At 66.0% G+C, this 15,062-nt stretch overlaps 3 protein-coding genes across 3 annotated transcripts; 2 read left to right on the forward strand and 1 right to left on the reverse strand.

Annotated features, from left to right (window-relative positions):
• Nucleotides 1-876: 876 nt before the first annotated feature.
• CHLRE_12g556150v5 (uncharacterized protein) lies at nt 877-3,862 on the reverse strand. Its single transcript, XM_043069088.1, has 6 exons — nt 3,694-3,862; nt 3,470-3,599; nt 3,298-3,351; nt 2,526-3,092; nt 1,886-2,079; nt 877-1,648 (listed from the first exon to the last, which is right to left on the reverse strand). The coding sequence occupies exons 1-6, from the start codon at nt 3,763-3,765 to the stop codon at nt 1,271-1,273; spliced, it is 1,395 nt and encodes a 464-aa protein (XP_042918911.1). The 5' UTR covers nt 3,766-3,862; the 3' UTR covers nt 877-1,270.
• Nucleotides 3,863-4,002: 140 nt separating this feature from the next.
• Nucleotides 4,003-11,773, forward strand: CHLRE_12g556100v5 (uncharacterized protein). Its single transcript, XM_043069087.1, has 13 exons — nt 4,003-4,170; nt 4,236-4,298; nt 4,713-4,925; nt 5,128-5,242; nt 5,501-5,797; nt 6,026-6,225; nt 6,385-7,077; nt 7,521-7,656; nt 7,891-8,125; nt 8,327-8,826; nt 9,030-9,134; nt 9,378-10,339; nt 10,573-11,773. Exons 1-13 carry the CDS (start codon nt 4,103-4,105, stop codon nt 11,534-11,536), a joined length of 4,551 nt encoding a protein of 1,516 aa, XP_042918912.1. The 5' UTR covers nt 4,003-4,102; the 3' UTR covers nt 11,537-11,773.
• A 99-nt stretch (nt 11,774-11,872) lies between these two features.
• CHLRE_12g556050v5 (uncharacterized protein) lies at nt 11,873-15,061 on the forward strand. Its single transcript, XM_001694122.2, has 6 exons — nt 11,873-11,978; nt 12,118-12,213; nt 12,437-12,487; nt 13,469-13,545; nt 13,787-14,060; nt 14,273-15,061. Exons 1-6 carry the CDS (start codon nt 11,961-11,963, stop codon nt 14,357-14,359), a joined length of 603 nt encoding a protein of 200 aa, XP_001694174.2. The 5' UTR covers nt 11,873-11,960; the 3' UTR covers nt 14,360-15,061.
• Nucleotide 15,062: the final 1 nt, after the last annotated feature.

A 15,062-nucleotide genomic window follows, 5' to 3' on the forward strand; every position in this document is an offset into this window, starting at 1 on the left:
TGATGAACTACTGCTGCGCACCCGCCATTCCCTTCTCCGCCACAGGCTGCGAACCTTGAGCTTGCGCACACGTACCGCGCCACGACCTGGCCAGGGTAGGCAGCGGCTGCTGGTGCAGGCGAGCGTGTAGCCAACGATGTGGCGTGCTACGGAACGTTCGTTCCCCATGTACGGAACCGCCCCATCCAGTCATTGATTGGGTGCGATCTAGCTTCGCCACCATGCGCATGGTGATGCCAAATGTATGATACTGTATAATAGGGTGTGCCGTGATGCAGATTGTGCACGCCCGCCGGTTGCAACTGGTATGAGGGCGCGAAAGCGTTGTCACAGGTGTTGCGTGTTGCGTGCCGCGTCACGAAGTAGCGTATCACCGTGCACCGGTGCATATGGGTGATGATGAGGGCGTATGGAGTATATGAGTGGACGGGACGGAGGATGTTGGGGTGGTTCTGCCGCCAGAGCTTGCTTCTGATTCTGGAAGGGTGGGGACGTGGCTGCAAAGTCGCCCTGATGCCTGCCTGGTGCTTGCCGCTCGTAGGCGCACTCCCACACTCTCCGCATGAAGATTGAAGCGTTGCGTGGGGGCGCATGTTGGCAAAGTAAGCCATGGATGCTAAAGCATGTGGGCACGGACGCCCCTGTAGACTGTGACTCGTTGATATGTACCGTACTGTAAACCCTTGGTACAATGGTACTCAGGGACACTGACTTGGTTGCAGACGCACAGGGCCCACCCACGGGCCAGCTGCTCCAGGCCTTCTGCCGGTGCCGATGGCCCGGTGGACATTGCACGGCCTGACTGCACGGCCTGACTGCAGTTGTCATCAGCACTGCCAGGGCCATGTGAGCGATCAAGGGAATGCGGGTCCAAAAGGCTGTGGCATTAATCCCCACAAAACCTGCCGCTGCAACAATGCCGGTTGAATGAAGCTGGTCCGGACTTGCGCCTGAGCACCATTACAGCGGATCGCCACAGTCATAACGAAACTCTCTCACCTCTCACCACCACTGGTGATCCTCCTGTATCCCTGAGTGCGGCTTGCGCATGACTCTCTCGCTGGCTTCACAACTGTGTGCCACCTCTAGGCACGCACTTGGGCACGCACACCCTCGCATAAAGGCACAGCACACTCTCATTCACGCATTTACAATGCCCGCTCCATTCGCGCTCTCACCACACCACCGCACACCACGCGCACCCCAACGGCCCGTCCATCCTGCAATGCCGCCACCGCACCGCCACCGCGACCATGACTGACCGCAGCCGCTACCGCTTCCCAGCCGCTACCTGCGCCTCCCGCGCCTGGGCCTCCCGCGCCGCTTCCATGTCCGCAATCTTCTTGCCCTTCCATATGAACGCCGACGCCGCGTTGGCGCCCACGTGCGCAACCGCCGGCACCCAGATGTTTCCCGTGACCAAAAAAGCTGCGCCGTACAGCCCACCAACCGCCGCCGCCCACACCGCGAAGGCCGGGTTGCGGCCGCCGCTGGTGTGAAGCGCTCCGAAGATGACAGCGGCGATCGCGGCACCGCGCCAGTCAGGGAAGGTGGCGGGGATGAGGGCACCGCGGAAGAGGAGCTCCTCGGGAATGCCGGAGGCCAGCGCAACCAGGACAATGTCGAATGGGTTCAGCGTGGTCAGGATCTACGGGCGCAAGCGGGCAAGGAATGCGCAGTTGGTAGCACAGGCGGGAATGCGCGTGTTTGCGTTTTTGTGCGTGTGAGAGTGAGAGCGTGCTGCAATGACATGGCCGTGACGTAATGGCCGTCACGCCGAGCCGCGGCAGCAGCCGAGCCGCCACACCGCTACAGGCCCAGCCTCCTCCCTTCCCACTCCACCTGCCCCCAAATGCCTCTCCCGTGCCTCCCGCACACCTCACACCTGCGCGTTGGAGCGGTCGGTGGCCTCCCGCAGGTCGCCCCACACGCCCAGCAGCGCCTGCCGCGCCGCCGTCACAGCCGCCGCCGCGCCCGCCGCTACCGCAACATCGGCAAAGGACTCGAAGCCGGAAGGCCAGCGCAGCAGCGCCGCCACAGCCTCCGGGTCAGTGCCCATGGCGGCTGCGCTGTTCAGGGCTGCGGGTGGTTTCCGGGGTGCGCGGTGGCATTGACAGAATGAGTACGGTGGTGCAGCGCAAGCAGGAGAGGAGCAGGAGTCGCTTGGCGGACTAGATAGGCAGGGCTAAAATGGGATGCAGGAGTCCCGAAGCGCACGCCGCTTGCGCCTGTGCTGCTCCCGCTGCGCGCCATGCCGCATGCAGCCTAGCACATATGCCCACGTGCGACCCCGCTCTCTGTCGCATGCCGCAACCCCCTCCTCCGTCCCAGCGGCTGTCGTTAACCCACGTCACTCCAGCCTTTACCACACCACCAGGTGGCACGCACGCTTCCTCTCTTGCCCACGCCCGCTCCACTTGTACGCACCCAGCCACACCACAGCACGACCCCTCCACATGTGTGGAATCCAGCCCCTGCCCAGCAGTTGCCCGGCGCCCACTGACAACCCTGCCGCGCCAACGCACCTGCGTAGTTGCGGAAGAAGACGGCAATCACCGCCATCCAGAACCCCGTGCCCAGAGCGCTGGTCAGCACCGCGTTACGCGAGGCCGGTGGCAGTGGCGCGGCGGCCGGCGCAGACGTCGAGGCGGCTGACGGCTGCTGCACCGGCCCCGGTGCCGTCAGCGAGACCTCTACTGGCCCCGACGTAGCTCGCACTGCCGCCGCCGCGCCTGACCCCGTTCTTAACCCCGACGTCCCTGGCCGCCCCGCTGCAGATGCAGGTGCTGGTGTTGCTGCCGCTAGCCCTCCTGCGCCAGCAGCCCCTGACGTCACTGCTGCTGCTGCTGCTGCCGCCGCCGCTGCCTCCACCGCTGCGGCTTGCTCCGCCTCTATGTCCGCCTGTGTCTTCATGAAGCCCGTTCGCGGGTTCCACTTTGGCACGTCGCTGGCCCCGCTGCTGCTCGCCTCCTCGCCCTCGTCCTCGCGGTCGCTATCCCGCTCGCCGTCCTCCCAGCGCCAGGGTGCGTTGGACTGAGCTGCTCCCGGCTTGGGCGCGAAAACGGGGTAAATCTGCTCGGGTGACACAGCCTCTGTGTACGGGTCCGGTACGATGAAAGGTTGAGCACATGCGTAATGCGCTGTTGGTGGACTGCAGTTGCTGGTGCTGGTGGTTGGTGGTGTGCTGGGTGGGGTGGTGGCAAGTTTAGCAGCATCATGCGGGACTAGTGGTCAGTGGGCGGGTTGGACAGAGGCGGCGGTTGCGGCGCTCCCACGCTAAGCAGCCCTGGCGCTCACCGTTTCGCCCGGGGCGGCTGCGGGGTGAGGGGGCCGCCGGCAGCTCCACATTCTCTGCACATGGTCGGCGCCAACGGTCATATACCGTCATACATTCACACGTGTGATTGGGAGCGTTTAAAGGAACGCAGGAGCATGCGGAAGGCCCCAGGTGACCATCGCAACCACGTACCCAGCACGAGGCGTGTGGCGGACATCCCGGGGTCCGAGCCTAGCTCGTCAACCTCGTCGCCAGGCCCCCGCTGCTGCTGTTTCCGATTCTTCTTTACTTGCTTGCGTGCGTGCGCAAGAAGGGCATCTCCCTGCGACGCGCGGGAGCAGGACCGGTTCAGGCACGCGCCAGTGGGAGCATCCAGCGATGCTTGGTAGGAGAGAATCGTGTGCCGCGGCGCTCACCCGACGGCTTCGCAAGGTACCGATGCCCGTAAAGGTGCCTAAACATCTTCCTTGAAGCAGCATCGGGCCCATTTTGGAAAGCGCGAGCTGGCCGGCGCAAGGCTTGTCGACTTGGCACGAAAGGCTGCCAGCTGGAGTGGGCACCAAGCAAGCTTCGCTAGTTTAAGTCAACACATAATCAACCGTTTGACGTAATAAGCGACCCAGCTTGGCGTACCCCCAGAAAGACGCGATTGTGCCCATCGCGGCCATGGTTTCGAGTCGACGGGCTGAGTCAAACCAAATGAAGGGCTGTTATCTTTAGTCAATCAATAACGTGAACTAGATAGCATTACTCATTTTGCCAGTCAAGCAACCAGTCCCAAAACATTAAACGGCTTCTGTGCGAGCGCGGCCTCCATTCCAAAGGATGCCGCCTCGCCCTGCAACACTGCAACCTAAGGATGATCGTGAAAAGGAGGAATTCGACAACATTTCGTGAGTTTACCGCGAGTTTGGAGGCCGCGGGCATCACTGACGTGCCCCTCGCGCTGCCCCCGCAGTGCGGATTACATTACATCTTGCAAGGATGTAAAGAAGCTAATGAGGTTGGAGGCGTACATGAGGTGGGCTCAGATCAGTGTTTGGCGCGGGCTTCCGTCCTGCCAGCTGGCCTCATTACTATCACACAGTTAGGGAGCATTGCTGTCGAAACTGATGCTCGGACCATGATGCGTACATACGCTGACGGTGTCGGAGCATGTCGTTCAGGACACCTTGGGTTCCGGTCCGCGCCCCGCCGTCTTCCCCCACTGCGCTGACCCTCCGGAGCGCCCTACCTGCCACACCCGTGGCGCGAGTCCACAACATTCCTATACTGTCAGCCCTGCCGGCGCGGCCCACGCCCAACCCGCTGCCACGCCACGCCCTACACCGCACCCGCCCACTGACCCACCCTAGGCCACCACCACCACCACCCACACACGCCACGCCTTACCCTCTACCTCCCTCGGCCCCCTCCCATTCGCCCCATCCCACAGGGACCAGGGCTACGATGCCACCGCGGACGCCGCCGCCCACCGGCTGCGGGAGCTGGGCCAGCGGGCTGCCGGCTCCGAGGCGGCGGCAATCGACCCGGAGGCGGCGCGCCAGGCGGCCGAGGCAAAGCGGGCGGCGGCGGCGGACATTGCGGCCTGGAGCACAGTTCAGAAGAAAACGGAGGCGGCGCTGGAGGCGGCGCGGCAGGCGGCCAGGTGCTACGGGGGCCTGGGGCTGAGGGGACGCCGGGGTGGCAATGGCCAAACTGCACATGTGTAGGCATAGGGCGGGCGGGTGCGGAGGTGGCGCTGGTGCTAGCGGGCAGTGTCGGGTATGGGCTGATGGTGTCATGGAGTGACTGGCGCAACTGCTCCAGCTTGTTTAGCTCAGCACGCGTCTCTCCATGCATTCCTGCAGTGGACGTGAGGCGGGCGTGCCGCCTGTTCGCGCGCCGCCGGCGCCCGGCGCCGCACCCGCGCCCACGCCCTCATCAATGCCGGCGCCCGCAGGCGACGGCAAGAAGGCGAAGGCGGTGAGCACGCCGTGCCAGACGGCAGCCGGGGCAGGCGCCTGGGTCGTGCTGGAGCGTGTTGCTGTGCCTCTAAGGGAGCGTGCAAACGCCATGCGGCGGTCAATACCCATTGCCGTAATTAGGCATGCTGCCGCCGCCCATGCTTGCATGCGGAATCCCACAGCTGTGCCTGTGTGACGGCGTGCTTACGCGCCGCTCCCCAATCGTCGCTTTTCTTAACGCCTGTGTGTGGTGCCTCTGGCGCACGCACACGTGCAGGACTCGGCGGTGGGGCTACAGGTGCGCTCGGGCCGCGACTACTACGACGCCTGGGACAAGAAAGTGGAGGCCGCGCTGGCGGAGGCCGACACAGGGGGCGGGGGCGGCAGCAGCGCCGACGGCGCCGCTGGCGAGGCGGCGGCCGCCGCCAGCACGGCGGGCCTGCGCCGCAGCCCGGAGCTGACGCAGCGGCTGCTGGAGCTCAATCGCAGCCTGAGCGCGCCGGAGCGGCTGGCGCTGAGCGGGCAGGAGAAGGCCAAGGGAAATGAGCACTTCCGGGCCAAGGAGTACGTGGAGGTGGGTAGTGCGTCCTATACGGTAATTCCAGTTCAATTGGCAAGGGGAATGGGCGTGGGTGGTACGGTGGCATGCGGCGGTGCATGTCGTGGTGGTGATGACGTGGTCACGGGGTGGCGGTGGTGATGAGTGAATGGAAGGCGGGGCCGGGAAGAGCTGACGCGACGCGGCCGGGTGGGGTGCCTGCGCATAGAGATCTAGTAATACCAACAACCACCACGCCGCCAGGCTGTGGAGCTCTACACGCTGGCGCTGGGCCTGCGCGGCGCGGCTGGCGACGCGGCGCTGTTCGCCAACCGCGCCGCCGCCTACGTCAAGCTGTCCATGTGGGACTGCGCGGAGACGGACTGCTCCGCGGCGCTGGAGGCCGACCCCGCGTCCTACAAGTCCTACGTCCGCCGCGCCGCGGCGCGGCTGCAGCTGGGCAAGTGGGTGCTGCGTGCAATGGCGTGCGGTCGTATGTGGCCTCCTACACACATGTACAGCGCGCCTCGACAACGGTGTTGCCACCAACGCACGCCACCTGTGTTAGGGTTTCACATGGGAAGGAAACACATGAACAACGTTCCCTGTGTGCGCGCACACAGGCTTATGGAGGCCAAGGCGGACGCGGAGACGGCACTGGCGCTGCAGCCGGGTCACGTGGACGCGACGGGGCTGCGCGAGCGCATCCTCAAGGCCCTTGAGGCCAAGGGCATGAAGCGCATGGTCATCGAGGAGGCCGAGGACGAGGACGAGGAGGAGGGCGAAGAGGCGGACGAGGTGCCCGTGCCCGTGCGCAAGGCACCGGCGGCTGCGCCGGCGCCGGCGCCGGCGGCACCCGCGGCGCCGGCGGCTGCGCCCCAGTCTCCTGAGGGCGGTGCGCCGCGTCGCAAGCTGCAGGTGGTGGAGGAGTCGGACAGCGAGGAGGACGACGCGCCGCCCGGCGACCAGCGCCAGAGGGCCGCACCGCCCGCGCCCGCCGCCGCCAAGTCGCCCGTCCCCACCCCGGCCCCGGCGCCTGCGAAGGTGCCCGCTCCTGCTCCCGCGCCGGCGCCGAAGGCGGCGGCGGCGCCGCCGCCGCCTCCTGCCCCAGTCGTGGATCTCCCTCCGCCCCCGCCGCTGCCGCCCAAGCCGGAGCCGCCGGCGCCCACGCCGGTGTCGGAGTACGAGGCGGCTGTGGCGGCTATTAAGGAGGCGGGTAACATGGCCTTCAAGGCGCAGCAGTACGTGCAGGCGGCGCGGCAGTACAGCGACGCGCTGGAGCTGGCGCCCGACCTGCAGCTGCTGTACATCAACCGGTGAGGCGGAAGGAGGGAGGAGGGAGAGGAAGTGAGACAGGACGAGGAAGTGGGGGCGGAGGACGAGGAAGAGGAATTGGCCGAGAGGGGGCAATGGCCAATGCGAATGCGGTGGAGGGCTCGACTGTGGCCCGGCTGCGATGCGGTTGCAGCGGCGCCGCGAACGGCACACGTATCCCTGCATTCGTGACGAACCTCTTGCTGTGTCACGCCAGCATCGCTCCCGTGCTGACTCCACGTATCCTGCTGCGCTGACCTGCTGTCACTTACCATTACTATTTGCGCGCTCGTCTTGCATTCTCGTGACTGCGTGGGCTTTCTGTTGATGAGGGGTTTTTTTCGCTGGGCTCGGGCACATACCCCCTTCTCCTTGCAGCGCTACTGTTTCCTTATGGCATTGATTCAGAGTTAACCCCCACCCATCACCCATCCCTCCCCTGCAGCTCCATGGCCCGCCTGAACAACAAGCTGGCTCGCGAGGCGCTGGTGGACGCGTGCGTGGCGGTGGCGCTGGACCCCACCTCCTACAAGGCGCTGCACAAGCGAGCGCGCGCCAAAGTGCAGCTGCGCCTGTGGCAGGTGCGGCCTCGCAGCGCGGCGGCGGCGCCGCGTTTTCAGGGTGCTGGAAGGGGACAGCGCCGGGGATTGCAGGGAAGGCACATACGGGCTACCGTAGTCAAAGGGCCCGGTCTTGCGAGTGCCGTACCTGCAAACTGGGCCTCCAGGGCAAGCTACACCGGGGTATAGCCGACCCGTCTGTTCGATCCCGCCGACCCGCAACCACCATCCCCCAATCCCCATGCCCCCACGCAGTCGGCCTGCGACGACCTGCTTCAGTGCCACGACCTTATCCCGGCCAAGGACGCGAAGGTGCGTGGTGGGATTGTACGCGAGCTGGAGGCGGCGCAAGTGCAGCTGTCGGAGGCGGCGCGCCGGGCGCAGGAGCGCGCGGCGGCCGCCGCCGCCAGGCCGCAGCGCGTGACGCGCTACGCCCGCGCTCAGGTCACCATCGAGGAGCACAGCGACCACGAGGACGAGGCTGGCGATGGTGAGCTGCTCTGGAGTGCATAAACGGCGGACGCGTACCCTGCCCGTCGCACCTGCATTTGCACTGGCACCCGCACTCCTACCGCGCAGCCGTACATACAGCCCTGCCTTCCCTCATGCCCTCGAACACAGCCCCTACTCTTTTGGGTCGCCGTTGAACGCCATTTTCGTGCCCATTTCTTTTCACCACCACGTGTCCCAGACAAGCCGGACATCGACCCGGAGGAGGTGGAAGCCATGGAGGCCGACGCCCTGCGAGCCGTGCCGCAGCTGCGCGCCGCTGGCGAGGCCGCGAGGGCCGCCTGGCTGGTGCAGCGGGACTCCGCTGCTCACGCCGAGTACCAGCAGCGCCTGCTCTCCTGGCAGGCGGCCGTGGAGCGGGCCGAGGCGGCCGCGGCAGACGCGCGCGCCGCCGCGGCGGCGGCGTCAGCCGCCGCCGCGGTCGCTGCCGCGCAAGCGGCAGCGCCGGCGGCGCAGCCGGCGGCGCCGGCGGCGCCGCTGCCAGCCCGCAGCGCCGACGAGCTGAAGGAGGAGGGCAACGTGCTGCTGCGCACGCAGCAGCCGGCGGAGGCAGCGGCCAAGTACCGGGAGGCTCTGGAGCTGGACCCCACCAACGTGCCGGTGCTGTGCAACCTGCTCATGGCGTTGAATATGCAGCAGCGCTGGCCGGAGACCGAGGCCGTGGCGGCGCAGCTGCTGCAGGTGTGGGGGCTGGGGCCGGGGCCGGGGCAGCGGTCTTTTGCCATTGATAGGCCTGAGACAGACGCTAAGTCGCTGTCTGGCGTCTGGGGCAGGGAGAAAGTGTAAACGCGGCACGATGTCACGGCATCGGGCATGGTGTGGTTGGCAGGAGCTGACATGCCAAATTGCGGCTGCATCCGGCTGCTTGATTCGACTGTTGCCAGGTAGTGGAGGGCGGCGATGCGGCGGACGTGGCGGGCTTCACCAGCAAGGCGCTGCACCGCCGCAGCCAGGCGCGCAAGTGCTTGGGGAGGCTGGAGGAGGCGGCGGTGAGTGCGCACGGGCGGGCACACCGCGCACGGGGCTGGCAGGGTGCAGCAGCTGCTGCAGCAAGAGCTTTTGCATGCTACGTTGTGTGTGGTCCTGGGTACCGTGCCACACCGCACCACTGGAAGCAGGCACCGACGGCGCCGTGTTAAAGCAGGTTTCTTTGGCAGGGCTTGGAGCGCATGCGGCCATGTCCAAACCCGATCCCTTGAACCACTGCATGCGTGCGTAATTGCGGCCTGCAGGCGGACCTGCGGCGAGCGCTGGACCTGAACTCGGGCGTGTCGGCCACCCGGGCCCAACTGGAGCTGGAGCTCAAGGTGGTGGAGGGCATGCTGGAGGACAAGCGCGAGGCGGAGGCGGATCAGGCAAAGGAGGCGAAGGCGAGGGAGGCGGAGGCAGCCAAAGCCAAGGAGGCGAAGGCGGAGGCAGAGGCGGCGAAGGCAAAGGAGGCCGAGGCAGCCAAGGCGAAGGAGGCCGAGGCAGCCAAGGCGAAGGAGGCCGAGGCAGCCAAGGCGAAGGAGGCAGAGGCAGCCAAGGCAAAGGAGGCGGCAAAGGCAAAGGAGGCAGCGAAGGCCGCCCCTGCGTCTGCACCTGTTGCGGAGGCGGAGCCTGCGCCAGCAAAGCCTGCCACAGCACCGGCCGCTGCTGCCCCCGCCGCTGCCGCTGCCGCTGCCGCCAAGCCGTCGGGGGTACGGCGGCGGATGGTTGTGGAGGAGGAGAGCGAGAGCGATGAGGACGAGGCGAGCTCGCCGCCCGCCACCGCGGCGGCCAAGATTGCCACTGCCACCTCCAGCTCTAGCGCCTCCTCGGATGCGACCTCGTCCAAGCCCGCGGCAGCCACAGCTGCGGCCGCGCCCGCCAAGCCGGCGGCGGCTGCGCCGGCGCCCACTTCCGCCCCTGCCCCCACGCCCACGGCCTCAACGTCCACCTCTGCGCCATCTGCGCCCGCAGCAAAGCCGCCCGCGCCGGCACCCGCCTCCACCTCCACACCAGCTTCCTCCTCCTCCGCTTCTGCGGCGGCGGGCGCGGCTCAGGGCGACGCGGGCAACTCCGAAGAGGCGGCGCGGCTGCGGGAGGAGGGCAACCGGCTGTTCGGCGTGGGCAACTACGTGCGGGCCGGCGACCTGTACAGCCGGTCCATCCGCGCCTGCGCGCAGAACCCCGCCGCCTACTGCAACCGCGCCTTCGTGCACCTGCACCTCAAGTGCGTGCAGGGAGGGGGGAGGGGGAGGGGGAGGGGGCTCGTGATGCGGCGGGTGCGCAGCGATACATCCACACTCCTGCGTGTCCTGCTCGTTAGCACCACCGAGGGGCTCCGGGCTGCAACTGGGTTCCACTGGTTGCTATCCAAAGGCTCTACGGGGCCATACCACCCAAGTTTACGATAGCGACGCACTATTTGCAACAGCCATGACCAATCCTCTCAACCCTATGCAGGCGGCCCGCGGATGCGCTGCTGGACGCGGAGGCGGCGCTGGAGCAGTCGGGCGGGCGCTACCCCAAGGCGCAGCTGCGGCGGGCACTGGCGCTGCGCGACCTAGGTCGATACGCCGAGGCCGCTGAGACGCTGGCGCCGCTGCTGGAGGCGCAGCCAGGCGACGCCGCCCTGCAGGAGGAGATGGCCCGCGTGCAGCAGCTGATGGCCAAGGCCGCGGCGGCGGCGGCGGGCGGCGCCGCGCCAGCGGCGCCGCCGCCGGCCCAGGCGGCGCCGGTGCGGCACAAGATTCTGGTGGAGGAGGTGTCTGACGACGAGGAGGGGGGAACCCAGCCGGCGGCGGCTCCGCCGCCGCGGCCGGAGCCCGCCGCGAAGGCGGCTTCAAAGCCTGCGGCCGCAGCGGCGGCAGCCCCCGCCGCCGCTGCCGCGGCGACCAGCGGGACCGCGAGCAGCAGCGGCGACGCGTCGCCCACGGCCGCGGCGGCCCGTGGCGGGAGCAATGGCGGCGCCGGCGGCTTGTACGAGGCGGCCACAGCCAAGGCGGCGGCGGCGCTAGCGATGGCGGCGTCCAAGACGCCTAAGAAGCCCAAGGCGCCTAAGAACGCCCATGAGTTTGAGCAAGCGCTCAAGTCGCTGTCCAGCCACCCGGCTGTGCTTGAATCCTACATTCGCTCCATTGACCCGGCGACCTATGCGGAGGTGATCAAGGCTAACCTGTCCACGCGCATGGTTCAGGCATTGGTGGATGCGGCGAAGGGTGCGGTAGGCGCGGCGGAGGGCAGCAGCGAGGCGCTGGATGTGGACTATGCGGCGCGGTCGCTAGAGGCGCTGACGTTGGTGCAGCGGTTTGAGATGAACTATGGGCTGGTGGCGAAGGCGGTGAAGGAGGACGTGCGGGCGGTGGTGAACGCGCTCGCGGCGGCGGGCCGCGATGTGGCGCTGCTGCGGAAGAGCTACAAGCTTTGAGGCGTTGGGGAGTAGGGGAGGAGGTGAACCATGTAGAAGTGTTGTTCTTGCGGAGCGAGTGTGAGAGGTTGGGTGAGAGGAGAATGGACATGCCCATCGGCTGTGCTGCTTTGGCGGGCCTCCGAACCTGACGCCCCTGAGTGTGGTGGAAAGCTCACCGTGGTGCGGAGCCCGTGTGCGGAGCCCTTGCAGGTCGGCAAGCTTCGGCACAGCACACCTGTGTAACTGGAAAAGCTTATCATCATATACCCAAAAACCAAGCGAGTTTGCAGCAAAGCCCTGGGCGAGCAGGCAATTGGTCGCATGCACGGCTTGCAGCGGTCCGCTCTCAGACGAACCGTGGTGCACGCATTTGTGCCTCCTTTAGTTTGCTTTCTGTGACTGCTTCTTCTCAACTCCTTACAGTCCTAAAATGCAGACCACCATGCGCGGCGCTCCTGTGGTGAGCAGCGCTCGCTTGTGCATAGCCCACGCCGAACCACATATTAGGCTCTGGTTTTCAAGTTTTGAGCTTGGGGACTAGCCTTGGATGCAGCGCTTCAGCAGCCGACTGCCCCCTGTCCTTGCTTTGCTGCGTGCAGAGCCGGGCTGCCTTCAAGGCGGCCCCCGTGCGCGCTGCCTCGTCGCGCACCGCCCTGGTCGTGGAGGCCAACAAGAAGGTTGCCAAGAAGACCAAGGTGAGGCTGGCAGCAGGGGCCCGGCCACCACCTGAGTGGCCGACCACGAATTGGACAAGCTCGAGGGCGTGGCCAGCTTATTTGTTCTTGCTTCAAGCTTCCCTGACGTTAAATCCGCTTCAATTCTGCGCCGACTCAACTGGGTTGGCCTAGCAAGTGCGAACGCCGGTTCTGTGGCTGGGCGAAACTAAAGCGATGCGGTTTATGACGGCATTGCCTGCAGATCATTCTGATTTCGGACATTCCTAACGTTGGCAAGGAGGGCGAGATCAAGGTAAGCGGCGTGGCGAATGGGCGACGACTGGGCGATGCGGTCATGCTCGGGAGCCTAGGCTTTGAAGCCAGGGGATGGGGATTGTAAGGTATCTAAGCGTGTTGCCAGCTATTGAGAGGCAGGGGTCGTGGTGGGCTGTCATAGTCGGTGCCAGTGTCGAGTGGTGGCACTGCTCACGCCGGTGGAGCCAACGAGGAGCGCCAAGCGGCTTTCGGAGCGAGCCGCTGAGTGAGCACCTCCGGACAAATGCAGCTCATCATGCAACGGCGGGGCAGCAGACAGTACTGGCGCGGCCGTGCGGGGGCCGGCTGCGTTGCCTCCGTAAGCTGTGAGCGCGTGCACGGGGTTGCGCGCGGCAAAGCTGCCGGGAGTCAGCCCCGCGCAGCAGCAGAGCACCTGCTGGTGGCAGTATCTTGAGGACAGCGGGTCGGAAGCAGGCCAGCAGCTGTCATGGTTCTGGCGCAGCCCTGTGGTTCATGGTTGGCGCCAGGAGCAGCTGCCGGTGGTCGCTGCAGCAGCAGGAGCAGCAGCTGCGCGGCCGCCCTGCGGACTGGCCAACGCAGCTGGCGGGCTGCCATGGGTAAATCGACATGCTTCAGGGCGGCGCGTCAGCTGGCGTATGGGCGTAGCAGCGGGGGCTTGGATGGCAGTGGAGCGTGCGCAGACGCCCCAGGCACAGGGCCGCGTTGCGCCGGGCACGGGCCAACATTCGCTTTGTCAGGACATGGTCGCCGGGTGGCGGCCGGTGATCAGGACACATTCTGCCGAGTCAAGAACCAGCAGCAGACGAATCAGTTGCGGCGGCGGGTGTGGCCGCTCAGGCCGTTGCGTGGCCCGCGCCAATGTCAGTCGGCCCACACCATTCTGGGGCACAGCCCCACCATACGCACGAGCCGATCCTCGACCCGTCTCTCTATGTGTTCCCAACCAGTCTCGCTGAATGTCCCTGTCGTGTCGTGTTGCGCTCGCGCCGCACCACAGACCGTGCCTGTGGGCTACTGGCGCAACTTCCTGCTGCCCAACGGCATGGCCAAGATTGCCAGCGAGGGCATCCTCAAGTACGTGCCGCGCCGTGGGGTGGGGTAGAGGGGTATGGCGCGGGCGTGGGAGGGCTGTGCATCGAGGTGTGACTAGAGGAATGCGTCTAGGTATGGTGGAATCCGACAGCGCCAGGTGGTTTAAAGGCCGGCAGCCATCTGCAGCCCCTGTGTGCCTGTTTCGCATCTGGTCACCTCCTGACCTCGAATTCGCCTGTCGCTGACCCTCCCTGGCAATTTTGCATCCCTCACCCCCACACAGCCAAATCCGCGCCAAGAAGGAGGACGAGATCCGCAAGAAGCTGGAGGAGAAGGCCCAGGCGCAGGCCTTTGCCAACGCCCTGACCACCATCGGCAAGTTCCTGCTGAAGAAGAAGACCGGCGAGAAGGACCAGATCTACGGCTCCGTGCAGGTGCAGGAGATTGCCGACGCCATCTACCAGCAGACCGGCCGCAACGTGAGCGACTGCGAGATCACTGTGCCCGAGATCAAGTCGGTGGGCACCTACGAGTGCACCATCCGCCTGCACCCCGAGGTGAGGAGCGGCTGTAGCTGGGGGCTCAGCAGCAGCAGGGGCAAGAGTGGAGTGCACACATTGTATCAATGTCACATGGGCGCTTTGCCAACGTGGAGGACTGGTTTGGCGAGGGCCGCTGCGGTAGGCTACCGCAATGCCCAAGAGCGGACTCTTGTTCTGTTGCTGACCGGTACCCGGCCTCGTTACGCGGCTCCTCCATCGCGCCGCAGGTTGTGGGCACCTTCTCGGTTGTGATCCAGAAGGAGAAGAACCAAATCAAGGTGACCACCACCGAGCCGAAGAAGGCCAAGAAGTAAATGTCCTTTACTTTAACTTCTTGCAAGCTGTGGCTTTGGGAGATGCTTGGAATTGGAGCTGGAGGCAGCGGCTGCGCTGCGCTAGCGTGAGCCGGGGGCGGTCGACAAGAGCTGGAGGCCTGCCCGGGCGGCCGGAGTGCGGCTGAAGTGATAGCAAGGAGCCGAGGCGGTTAGGACGGCATGTGGGGAGGGCAGAAGCGGCAGCGGCGCAACACGGAGGCTAGCGTGCAGGCGATGTGTTGCGGGGGCTCAGGCAAGCTCAAGATCATGCACTCTGCGCCGATGTGCCTCTCTCTGCTGAGAGGTCGTGGGCGCGTTTTGCCGAGTGCGCGGAGCGGTCTCGGCCGTAATGGCTGCAGGAACTCAGGAAGGAACCCTGCAGTAGTACGGAGCTAGTGCACTGACGATACGGTAGGCACGCAGTTGGCGTGACGCTGGGCTGGTGGCTGACGGGGACGCCAGGCGATTTTGTCTGAAGGCGCTTTGCGCCAAGCAGCCAGGCGACTGCGCAGTGCATTTCAGCGTGTCAGTTACTTGGCCAGGGCCAGTGTTAGTGTTCCATGGATATGGTGGGTGCTTTGTGTGAGGCTGTGCCCAAGAAGGCAGTGATTTGCGTGCAGTGCACGAGAGCTCGGTAAGGCCAGCCGGGTGCAGTGGCGGCGGTTGGGCTTGAGGAAGGGAGATGTGTAAAACGAAGACTTGT

The sequence above is a fragment of the Chlamydomonas reinhardtii genome, chromosome 12 (assembly GCF_000002595.2).
Source record: "Chlamydomonas reinhardtii strain CC-503 cw92 mt+ chromosome 12, whole genome shotgun sequence".
In the NCBI taxonomy this organism is placed as follows: domain Eukaryota; kingdom Viridiplantae; phylum Chlorophyta; class Chlorophyceae; order Chlamydomonadales; family Chlamydomonadaceae; genus Chlamydomonas; species Chlamydomonas reinhardtii.

Coding starts and splice junctions, on each gene's coding strand:
- CHLRE_12g556150v5 (XM_043069088.1), bottom strand. CDS start 3,765: ATGGGCCCGATGCTGCTTCAAGGAAGATGTTTAGGCACCTTTACGGGC. Junction 3,600..3,693: donor GTACCTTGCGAAGCCGTCGG/GTGAGCGCCGCG, acceptor CGCGCGTCGCAG/GGAGATGCCCTTCTTGCGCA. Junction 3,093..3,297: donor CAGCCGCCCCGGGCGAAACG/GTGAGCGCCAGG, acceptor ACCCGTACACAG/AGGCTGTGTCACCCGAGCAG.
- CHLRE_12g556100v5 (XM_043069087.1), top strand. CDS start 4,103: ATGCCGCCTCGCCCTGCAACACTGCAACCTAAGGATGATCGTGAAAAG. Junction 9,135..9,377: donor GGAGGCTGGAGGAGGCGGCG/GTGAGTGCGCAC, acceptor TGCGGCCTGCAG/GCGGACCTGCGGCGAGCGCT. Junction 10,340..10,572: donor TTCGTGCACCTGCACCTCAA/GTGCGTGCAGGG, acceptor AACCCTATGCAG/GCGGCCCGCGGATGCGCTGC.
- CHLRE_12g556050v5 (XM_001694122.2), top strand. Junction 12,214..12,436: donor AGGTTGCCAAGAAGACCAAG/GTGAGGCTGGCA, acceptor CATTGCCTGCAG/ATCATTCTGATTTCGGACAT. Junction 12,488..13,468: donor GCAAGGAGGGCGAGATCAAG/GTAAGCGGCGTG, acceptor GCCGCACCACAG/ACCGTGCCTGTGGGCTACTG.